Here is a 12,721-nt window from a genome sequence, read left to right as displayed (position 1 = left end):
AGAAGGGTGGGCGGTGAGGTATTTAAATTAAACCCAACTTAAAGTTTTACATATATTCATTATATGATAAATAGTTAACAAATGAATTAATAAGTAAATAAACAAATAAATAAATAATATATAAACCAAATTTAAATAAATAAATAACAAAATATATATAAGACAGTTCAAAAACAAACAAAGAAAAAAAATGAATAGGAAATAAATTAATGAACAAACAATAAAAAACAAAAAAATAATAAATAAACAAAAAATCAAATAAATTAAATAAATTAAACATATAATTGAAAAATAAATTAATTAATTAGCTATCAAATAAATAAATAATGAAAAATATAAATAAATAAATAAATAAATAATAAATAAGTAAACAAATAAATTAATAGATAAAAAATAAATAAATAAAAAATAATAATAAATAAATAAATTTAAAGTAAATTATAAAATTAATATCACAAGTCAGTCTTAAATAGGAAAATAAGAAAAAAGAACGAAAATGTACTTTCAATAATAATTATATATAACTAAGAAGCTAGGTTTGAAATCAATATGTTATCTGAAGATAAACAAGATAAATTATAGCGTACATTGATTTTGTCAATTCTTTGCAATACTGGTTCTATGTTTGACATAGCGTAAAGTTCAGCTGTTGAAAACGACCATGGAAGCTTCAGAATCATTTTTAAAACTTTATTTTGAGCTATTTGAAGTCTACGAATATGGCTTTTTGCACATATCCCCCAACACGGTGAACCATAAAACATAATTGATTGAAAAACTGCTTTAAATATCAGGAGCTTATTATCATTACTCAGTTTAGATTTGCGGTTTATAAATGGATAAAGAGTTTTGATAGTTATATTAAACTTCTTGATTACTTCTTGTACATGCAAGCCAAAAGTTAAAGTTTTATCTAAATGAACTCCAAGATACTTAGCACTTCAACGCCATTCTGTACTTATTTCACCAACTTGAAGATTATTGCTTGGCAAGAAACAGGCTTTTCTTTTTCTTGAGAAAAAGATAGCCTGAGTCTTTGAGGCATTTATTTTTATCTTCCAATCAAACAAATAATCTTGAACTACATTAAGCGCAGATTGCAGATTTGTTTCAATAATGAAACCAACTGAATCTGATGAAAAGATAGAAGTATCGTCAGCGAATATAGCTTTATCACAGTTTGTTAAACATGGAAAGTCGTAGGTAAAGATAGTGTATAAGATTGGATCTAGCACCGAGCCTTGAGGTAGACCTGCCATGATATTGTAAGATTCAGAAAACCAATTAGTTATTGAAACCTTAAACTTCCTTTCAGACAGAAAGGATTGAATGGTCTTTATAAGGTACATTGGGAAATTGAGTCTTAAAAGTTTGTGTAATAATGCATTATGCCAAACAGTATCAAATGCTTTTTTAATGTCAAGGAGTACCATGCCCGTACTTTTACCCATTCTAAAATTATTTTTAATGTGTTTGGTAATTCGATGAACTTGATGTACTGTGCTGTGGTGAGCCCTAAAGCCAAATTGCTCAAGCGGTAAAATATTATTTCTAGTCACTTAAGACACAAGTTTACTTTTTAGAATCTGTTCGAAACATTTGCTTAGTGAGCTTAATAAACTTATTGGTCTATAATTGCTTGGTGAATTTGCACTTTTACCAGGCTTCAAAATGGGTATTAGTTTGGCTGTTTTCCAAACATTAGGAAAGTAGCTCACCTTCAAACAACAGTTAAATAGGAGTTTTAAGAATTTAATTCCCGATTTTGGCAAATTCCTTAAATACAAATTTTTAATACCATCATAACCCGCAGATTTTCTTGTTTTAAGCGCCATAAGTACATCTTTGACGTCTTGAAATGAAACATGCCCATAAATATCATTTGCAGTACTTGAGTTTATAAAATTGATTGAGTCACTGACCACTGACTTAACTGTAGTATTACAAGGGATACCTGTAGTAGTCAAATGGTCAATAGTAGATAATCTTTTATTTATACATAGTTTTCACTTGATTTAAAATCTTACTAATAGAACAGAATGTTGGCTTTAGAAATAATGTTTAATACTTAAGTAAGTATCACCGTTATTTTTTAAGTACTTTTTTTCATTTTAAGTAATATTTTTTTAAATTGACCCTCATGCCTAAACGGGGGGAGATAGACCCCCCCTCCCAAGGAAAAAATGCTTGCTTTTAACTGTTCTTAAAAAATCCGTTATAATGTCTTGTCGCCTGAGTTATCGTACTCTTGCCCAAATTTTATATTAAATGCTTTAAGAACAAACATCAACTTAGAATAATTGTAAAATGGCATCTGGTAAATATTTAAATAAAATAAGTTAACATCACTTTCAAACATAAAATTTTTGTTAGAATTGGACAAAACCTACAAAATACGATACTAAAAGTTCTTTGTTTTTGACTCGAATATAATGAGAACAAACAAATAAATAAATAGTATGGAGTGATGGTTAGTGCGTTGGACTGTCATGCCAGAGGTCTTGGGTTCGATCCTTGCCTATGCCAACTAAAGTTTTTTCACGGATACTGCCTCTTGCGAGGAATTGACAAATCCTCCAATAATAATTCTTGTCATGAAACGTGCTTTCTCAAATTTGCCGTTCGGCTTAAAACTGTAGATCCCCTCCATCCCCGACAACAGTACTCACACACAGGAATGGTTGAGAGTTTTAAGTCAACGGATTGTTGCGCCACCCAATTTATTTATTTATAAACAAATAAATTAATTAAAAACTTACTAACAATATTATTGTTGACTAATAATAAAATGCATATGATGTTCAATTCTTTTTACAAAGACAAAAAAAAACACTAATACTTTTTAAAGTCTCGAAAACTTCGTCAGAAAACTGTTTGAACCCTAATCATATGCATAGTTTTCTGTTATTGACAACTTGCGTAGCTATGCTGTTAGTTTGAATAGCACCACAGTCTAGTTTTTAAATTAACTATCTTGTTTATCGAGTTTAAATTAAAATAAAGCAATGAACGCAGTAAGGATTAATTTACTAAATATTACCATTTAGGAAATAAAATGAAGTTAAGCAAAACCAATATCGAATTTACGTTATCTATTGGCTCCGTATTGGAGTTTTAATTTGTATCAGAATATATTAGAGTATCTGCAACATGTTATTTCCGCAATTTATAAAATGTTTGATTTTATTTTGAGAAATTAAAGATTGAGTGGTTACTTGAACAAAAAATACAAAAAGTCTTTTATAAGGGAATTCTGGTTCATTCATCCTTGGGTCAACAAAACAGTATACATATATACTTATCTATATAAACTCTACATCAAAGAAGTAGAAGGAGCACTTAAGATATCTGTAATACGTACATCTCTTGCGTCGAATTGCGAAAAACTTAGATACGTTTCCCAATTTAGACACACTCTGATGAGCCATTCGTCGTATAGGCATTAGAAAATATACTATTTGAAGTCAATATCATCTTTACTTCGAAGAAAAGACATTAAACAAAATTATTTCATTTCGCGGGTGGGGTACATTTAATTGCATTGGTTGTGGTCTTCATACCTTTAATTTGATTATAAACTAGCCCACAGAGTATCGTAAATCTCTCAACAATGTCCGAATCATCATAGCTCGATGATGGTTATAGTACGTACGTGTGCTGTGTACGTTCAAAACATACTTTGATGATAAATTTGTCATACTGAAAACATTAAAGCTGAAAATAATTGACTTGAATAATTACATCAAACGACTGCTGGCGAATGAAATGATATGTATGGCGAATGTGATGAAAGAGTTGAAGAGGAACCATCAAATTGTATCCTGATGTGAAATCTTATTTAGGTTTACCAATTATTCTGCCAGCATGTACATTGTACATATGTACATATGTAGTTTATTTGGTGCGATTAAAAAGTGTGCTCGAGTCACGCTATGATGACAATGAGGGATCTGATGGAAAGGGCTGGTGTGCACGATCCTGGATAGTTTTGTAAATTTGTTGAGGTGAACTTAGATTGTTGGTTGCTATTTAAGGGGGATCATTTAGAATGAGTTGTTTGGGTAAATTAGTTTTGCCATATGTATGAGTAAGAAAATAAATTTCGTACCCAAAATATGGGGAGAGTACGAGAACTCATGAAACAAAGTTAAATGACGGATTTGTATAGAACAGTTAAAAACAATCATTTTTTACCATGGTAGGGGGGTCTGTCTCATAACCCTTTTAGGCAGTAGGGGCAATTTAAAAAATATGTACGTTAAATGGAAAAAAAATATTAAAAATAACTTCCATAGTAAAAAATGCTTGTTTTTAACAGTTCTTAAAAAATCCGTTATTGTTGCCTGAGTTATCGCACTCTTGCCCAAAAGTTTGAGCTATATTACCAGTGTACTTAAAAAATACTGTGTTCTGTCATAGCGTGCTGTTGTGCTTAAATATCTCTCCTCCCGATCTACAGTATCATACAAATTCTTTATTTTTTATTTATAAAAATAAATAAAATCTAAATTTAATTACAGTTGAAAGAGCCATGTCTCCGGCCCAATCAGAGGATAGTGGATTAGCTCCTGAACGTGGATCGACGTATGCAACAATCTCCTTGCCTCGGGAAAATGCCGCTCAAAATATGGGAATCACTTTTGCAGGTAAGCATTTTTACCTATGCTTTTGAAAATCTTTTTCCATATTATAAAAATAAATTCATCCATCTATCATAACTTCTGGAAAGTACACCCATTTATAGGGAAGTGCTTTCAAAAAGGGCCAACTAATGGAAGAAAGGGAAAGTGATAACATCACTTTGCAGTGATTCGAATTAATAATCCAATTATAAGGAAGTCGTCAATCTTTATGACAAATTGAAGTGTTGACTGAGCTGTTGTGAGAGTATTAATAGATTTTAATTTTTTTTCACTTCAAAAAATAGACTTCTTAAATAATGTGGTAATTAATAACGCACGCGTTTTCGTTCTTTTCAAAATATCGGAAAAATGCATTCATTTTAGTTATATAAACGAACAGCAACGTATGACAGACACATGCCTAGCCCATGCCGATGTGTCACACTCGCCGCTGCACCCGAATCCCAATTTTCATGATGCGGGTATCTATTGCCGTAGCTTGTATAGTAACTCCGTACAATATAATGAAGAACGTAGCAACTTATATCTTAATTGGATCGGAGAAGAAGAATTCCATATTTCGGAGAAAATTTATTGAAATGATTTAGTGCAGCTGGGAATGCTTGGAAATTTCTAGTATTTTAACAGCAGCGAAGTGTATTTTGTATGTATGCTTAGGTGGAATTTTGAAAAATGTAACATTTTTTAGACGTGGCTGTTTTTAAAAATGAACAGTTACCCGTAAGACGAATGTTAAACTGATCAAAAACAAGAACGTTTGGGGCATAATTAAGAATTCCAGGAATGTTGATTCTAAATCATGTCCTTACCATTATTGTATTTGATAATGAACAATGTTTAGGTTAGACAACTATATCGAAAATTAGTTATTTTAAAGAAAAGGTACTTTGTTTTTTACTACCTTTCTAATCTTAAAAAATTGCTGAGCACTTTTTACCCTCTTTCTCTTAAACGGTTAATTGATAGAAAGAGTTTGTGATATGAACATTTAAGAAAACTGTATGTTTCACAATTTTTGCAAAAGGTTTTAAAAATATTGGAGGTGAACCGCTTTTTTTACTAGATCTTTTCGGATTCTAAGTAATTAATTTTCTATAGAATCTATAAGTGCATATGTGGAATATTTTTAAGCACACCATTTTATGATCATAAAAAATATGTATATAATGCTATGAGGTTAAGGAGGAGATTTAAATTAACAATTACAAAATATTTAAATGTAAGATTAACTAAAATTATTCATTTTATAAATCTCAGGGCTTATATGTGATGTAAATAATAATATTTTTTAATATTTAGGGCTCAAATTTTCAAATAATTGTATTTTGCCATTTACAACAAATTTCTACCATGGGACATGCAAAAGTTTAAGTTCATTTTAAAAAAGCACTCTAACACACCTACCTTCGCTATTCTTTTAATTTATTTCTGACCCATTTCTGGATTACCTGCGAAAATGTCGTTAAAACTAGAAAAGTATTTCTTTAAATTTTAATTATGGCATACGCACAATGTGGGTGTTTGCTCATATTTCTTCATAGCATCTTCAATTTTTCGTCACCAAATGACAAACAACTGTCAACTCGAAAGGATTTTCTTTTCAACCCACACATAATAAAAATATAAACCAAATATACATTGCAAATACATATTAATTTAAATTACCAAAAGTATAACATAATTCATAAAGTTCAGTCTAGACAAAACTCACATGGTCGACAAAAATATGAATAAATATATTATATTTTGAACTGAACGTCAAGATACAAACCCTCCCGCTATTAACATGTATCTTTTTGTTTAGATAATTTATTATGGTGATATAAATACGGTGACCGTACTAAAAACTTAAATTCCTATAATTCATCAAGAGCAATCTTTTATGTTTTGTATTAGAAAGTATACAAGGTAAAAGAGTTTTTTAAAATGTACGCAGGCATCTATGAAATATGTGAACTTTCACACAGTTTAAGTGTGTAATTTAAAATAATGTAAAACAAAGACTTATTTAAACATTTCTTAGTTCAGATGAAGTACTTTAAAGAAATAACAATTATGCTGCGTTTTTAATGTTATTACTTTACTTCAAATTTGTATGAAAACATAAATGAATATTCAATCAATAAATAGACGTAGGTAAAATGAAAAGAAAAAACAGAAATATGGTCACCCTAATCAGCATTGATTCATATTTTGTTTGTAATTTATTCAAACCGTATTAGTATAACTTATACATAATATATATTGCGTTGTTTTCTTTAGAGTTTTATTGGCATTGAGCCATTGAAAATATCTTTACATATTTCCTTTTTTTCTTTTTTTTCTTCAAAACATGTAGAATATCATATTTCCCTAAAGGGGTCAGAGGAACAAGAGATGATTTTCAGGAACAAAAAAGAAATATGAATGAATAAATACAAGAAATATTGTTGGCTATTTTGTTGGCATTTTAAAGCAATTCTAAAAATTCAGTATGGTATGTCTCAATCTCAATACGCGATTTAGAATTATATTTAATGTATTTCAGTTGATTTTCTTAATCATTATTTGGGGTGAGCAACTTATTTAAAAAATATTCTTAAAGGGATTATTATTTTATTGAAACAAATTAACCTTATGGCCTATAAACTGATGTTGAATGCGAGTCATTTATTAGGTGCTTTATATACATATATGTACATATGCTGGGCGAAAATCTAAGTTGTAGTGTTTGTTAATTATTTTTGCTGTTTTTAGTGAAGTCAAAATAAAATTTAACTTAATTAGATAAAACAATTATTCCTAATTTAAACATGAACACCTTTTTTCCTGGTTTCAAGCATCTAAATATTTTAAATAACACATTTTTTTAAGGAATAAACTTTGATTAATATAAACATAATAACGAACAAATTACAAAACAAAATCAAAAAATGTGTGATTGGATGTATAAAAATACATGTCATTTTTGTAGGCTTGACATTTCGCAACTTTTCAAATTTGTCTATAATTCTTTTTTTAGATAAGTTTTTGTTTGTGCGGTTATTTTTACGTTTTAAGATTTGGGATACAATTATATCAATGGTTTATCAAGGGGTGGGGGGTCGTAGTACTCATGAAATTTTCGTAGAAATTCCCTTGAATTCAAAACTAATCGTATTTATATATTTAAAATTATTTATTTTTGCTACGGAAACGGAAATCAAGCCCTATTCAAATCGAACCGCACAAATTCATCAACTTTTAACCATTGAACGATCCTGGGGGTCATATAAACCATAAAGCTCATATTATTTAGCTGTTTAAACAAAGATTTCACCTTCCAATGTTTTAGTTATTTAACGATATTCACCAAAAAAGCGCTTTGCTTGTTTAAAAAGGCTAAACATTTTGTATTAATCTTAATTCACAAAAATTTAAAATTAAGATTTTAGTAATGCTTTAAAGTAGTACCGTGGAATGATGGTAAGTGCGATGGACTCAATTTAAAGTGTCTGTATGGTTAATTAGGCTAGTTTTATGAATTTTTGTCTAGCTGACAGGTTTAAGATTCCATTAATAAAAATGAATTTAAAAAAAAAGGGGGATGGACTGTCATGCCAAAGGTCTTGGGTATGGTCCCTGCTTTTGACATCTAAAGTTTTTCACTGGTAGGTAGTGCCTCTTGAGAAGAATTGCAAATTCTCCAAAATTAATTTTTGTCATTAAAATTGCATCCCTGATAACAGTACTCGCCCAAAGGAATGGTTTAGAGTTGTAAGTCACTAGGCCCTAGTTCTCAACGAACTTTTGCGCCACCCAATTAATTTATTTTTTAACGCTTTAAATTATTTTATTAATATCTTTTTTGAGGGAAGGAGCAAATATTCAGTGTTTTATGATGATCCTTCGAGATCGTCAAATGGTTATACATTATGAGAAAAGAGAATTTTATATTTTCTTAACTTAAATTAAAGTCGCCCTTAAATTCTTTAAAAAATGTAAGGCTTTCCTAAAGTCACTTTTCTATCAAAATTGATTATCAATTAAATACAAAAGCTTTTAAGATCTTAATAAATTAAAGAAATCCACTTTTTTTTTTTTTTTTTTTTTTGAATACTCTATAATTGCTATTTAAACATAAATTACCAGAAAAAGAATGCCCAAAGAATAGTAAAAGTAAAGTTTTCATTAAATTAATGACTAACTGAAATAAACTTAATATACGTTTCGTATCTTCAAATAAGTGTAATACAAAAGCTTTGAATCTCTTGAGAACTGAAGTGAAAAGAGATTTTGAAACGTGTAATTTTTGAGTGCAACACTAAAATTTCTTCCCAAGTTATTTTTGTACCTTAATTTTTTTTTGATAGATAATGTACGTTTACATCTTTTTTCTTAAATATGAGAATCAAACATTTTTCTCCACAATTTTTGAGTTTTGTTGACTAATTTTTAATCAAAATATTTTTAAAAGGATCACGAAAAAGAGTAATTTTTTAGAATTTGTCTTCTTACTTCAGCTCTAATCTTGTGATAGTGATAACAGAAAATTTCTAAATTCTGTTTTATTTTCCTAGGGAAACATATAACATTTTTATGACACTTTATCATTTTCTTACTTTTTTCATCTAGATGTTTGAAGCATTTTTCCCATTAACGGAAATATTAGTTTTGAAAAAAAGGGATATACTACAATTATTATGTAGACACAGTGTGAGCACTAGGAAAGGGAGAGAGGGGTTGAAAGGAGACGTCGGTGCACATTGGTTTTGAATTTCTGAATATTACAATAGCAATGGGAAAGACAGAGTGTGGGAAGACATTCCACATTCGCATAGTACGGCTAAAGAACGAATCTCTGTACTTGACAGTACCACCGAAGTTGGGCTTAAGGGTATATTGATGAGCATTTCTAGAAGCGCTAGTATTACGGTTGAACTGTTTAAGGGGAGGAATGCAGCTGGCTATTTCTCTAGAGCATAAACCATTAAAATAAAGGCAAAAGAGGGTGAGGCAAGAAACATTTCGAAGATGTTCAAGTGATGTAAATGATCTTATGATGGTAATATCACCAATCAATTTAAATGCTCTACGTTCAATACTCTCCAAGAGGCTTAAGTAACTTGCAGGAGCACCAGCCCGATATGGGTGTTATACTCAATTTTTGGACGCATATAAGTCTTGTAAATAACAGCCAGATCAGAGGGGGAGAAAAACTTCTTTCATCGCCTTAGAAAACCCAAACATCTTGCGGCATTTTTGGCGACATCGCATATGTGTTCATTCCACAGAGAATATCGAGATGTTCAGTTTCCTCGATGCAAGTGCCATTTATGGATAATGGCAAGGGGGGTATATTTCGCTTTAACGATACAAGACAGCATTGCGTTTTCGAAGCATTAAATTCCACGCAATTTCTTATTCCCCATTGTACAATGCTGTTTAGGTCAGAATTTAATGAGCTTATCATATTTTGTCGTTTTTTAAAGGGTACTGCTGCTTGCGAGGAATTGACAAATTCTTCAAGAGCAATTCTTGTAATGAAAAATGCTTTCTAAGATGAGTTATTTGGATTCGGTAGAAAAACTTTACGTCTCCTCTAGCCCTCACAAAAATGGTTCTCAGGAAAGGCTTAGCGTTTTTATTCACCATGTGATTTTTTCGTCACGAGCTGTAGCGCCACCAAGTATATTTACTTTTAAGTGGTACCTTATAATTAAAAAATATGCTATGAAAACAAAAAACTAAAAACAAATTGAAAATGTTACATCTGTACATATGTAGGTAATTGATTTGAAATAAAAAAATCTTATCCACAGATTTTTATAAATCTGGAATCGATTTGAGATCTAGTTTTGCCAAGGAAATAATAATATAACATTTGATATAAAGTCGTAGACCACCGAGACTCGAAATTTAAATATGAAGTGACGATGACGAACAGTTAAACTTTATGTAAACAATTTTCCCTTTTTCATCAACATCATAAAAATCAAGTAAAAAATGCTCACCTTATAAAACGTAAATAAAAAAAATTAAATATTATGATCCATCTATGTATGCGATAATTTTAGAACTTCTATTTTAACTTAAACTTTCAACAGTTGGCATCTTTTATTAGCCGGTAAATATTATATCAAAAATATTCAATGAGAACAACAACTTAATTTTTATTTCATTAATATCGCCTCCGCAAAACCATATAGCCAAACGAAAATGACATACATTTTCCAATTTTATTGTCTCCCTTTACACATATCTTTCCAGCAACCAAAGCATTATTAGGAAAATTTGAAAAAATAATAAACATATTTGTTTAAACACGACTATCACATTTTTTTGTGACAACTTTTTAGATTCATATCAATTTGACTATCACCTTATGTAGATCAAATTCGATGATTTTGATTGTCATTTATCAACAATCACCTTAGCCGATTCCACCCCTGGGGTATTTTGTTTTAAAATTGGAACATTTTATATCCTTTTAGCACCTTAGAAGTTGCTATAAAAATAATCCTTAAAATAAGTAATAAAGTGACTTGCAATAAGCGAATGTGAATTCAAATTCAGATGTAATGTGCTTAAAACAGGTTTGAAATTTTGTATGCGACGTTTTATACATTTGATGAATCAATAATAAATAAGGAACTAGAGTACAAATGAATATTGTTGTACGTGCTTTTTTATAAGATATGTAAGAGGTTTAATTTAATGCCAAATGACAAGAATTTTAATAACTGGTTTTAGAGGATTTCTCGGTTTCCGTACATTTATTTCATTGTTAAAAAAAGTTACTATCCAGTATCCACTTATTTTGATTTTAAAAATGATTCTCTGTTCATCAAAAACGATATTAATATTACAAACTTTAAACTGTTACAAGCTTACATTCCTAAAGCTTTAGTTAAAACAAATCAGTATGTACGTATATAGGTACGTTAATATCTATATTTATTAGCTACGTTAAATGCTAACTTAAATCTAGGCTTAAAACTAAAATAATTTCATCTACTTATAGCAAACAAATTAAATGTAAAGCTTACAGATATGAGATTTTTATTTTTAGAGTCAATGAGCATAGAGGTTATATTTAATGATTAATTCGATCAGCTAGAAATAGTTTTAAGGGTGAATTCTTAAGCTAGCCTGAATTCAGATTGAATCGTTCCATTTATTTCACCAGATATAAAGCAGAACAGCAAATACTCTCTGATACCAGAAATATCAAGGGAAAGCTTTGAGTATTTGGAGGTAATAAAAGTATATCAGGCGAAGGGAAAAACGTGGACAAAATCTTAAAAATCTGCATTGACTACTTTCTTTATATCAATAAGAACGTATTTATTTTTAAAACAAATGTATCAGGGAACTCTTGGGAAAATATTTTGACATTACAAAAAGTTTAATTAAGTCATAAAGTCGTAGTGCAGTCCTCGGTAACCTCTAAGTATCTCATCACTCTCCAATACATTAAATATTCAACCAGGCCTTATTTCTTTTAAGTTTTTATAGTATAGTATAGTATTAGGTTTAAGGTTTGGATTTCGAATAACAAGTTTAATAGCTGAGCAAAGTTGATTTTTTGTTTAAAAGTCAAACGATCTTATCCATTTTGAAATGTCTCACAATGTTACTGATTGAAGAATATGTAGAATATGTTGCAAATGTCAAAAATATGACAAATTATGTTCAATCTGTCAGAAAATATCTTAAAACCCTACTGATTTTAAATTTAGTAACAAAATAATTTTAAAATATAAACAGAAAAAACCGTTGCATGTACGATTAAAAACATGGCACAATTTGTATTGGAATAGAAGAGTTGAGAGTTTTGAGTTACAAAAGCCTTTAATATAGCGAGTTCAATATTTTAAGTATGCTTACTTTTTTAACTAGATACATTTGTATTACTATATTTTCACAACAAATGAATTGTTTGATATAAAGTTTACGACGGACATTCGAAAAATTCCTTTTATTTTGTTTTATTTTTTGTTCAATATTATTTTAAAGAAATGTAACGAACACAATCAAATCGAGCAATTATGACTAATCAAAAAATACACTTATTTAAACATGCACACCTACATATGTATGTATATGTATATTTATGT

At 29.5% G+C, this 12,721-nt stretch overlaps 1 protein-coding gene across 2 annotated transcripts in view; it reads left to right on the top strand.

The window, feature by feature from the left end:
* Positions 1–12,721, top strand: part of LOC129946665 (glutamate receptor-interacting protein 2) — a 36,942-nt gene that overhangs the window by 16,891 nt on the left and 7,330 nt on the right. For both annotated transcript variants that reach the window (XM_056056926.1, XM_056056925.1), the window contains exon 2: positions 4,521–4,646. In XM_056056926.1, the coding sequence (XP_055912901.1) occupies positions 4,521–4,646 (126 nt within the window). The remainder of the gene's footprint in view (positions 1–4,520; positions 4,647–12,721) is intronic.

The sequence above is a fragment of the Eupeodes corollae genome, chromosome 2 (assembly GCF_945859685.1).
Source record: "Eupeodes corollae chromosome 2, idEupCoro1.1, whole genome shotgun sequence".
Taxonomy (NCBI): Eukaryota; Metazoa; Arthropoda; class Insecta; order Diptera; family Syrphidae; genus Eupeodes; species Eupeodes corollae.
The sequence above is the reverse complement of the archived record's forward strand: the minus strand, read 5'-3'. Positions and strand labels throughout refer to the sequence as shown.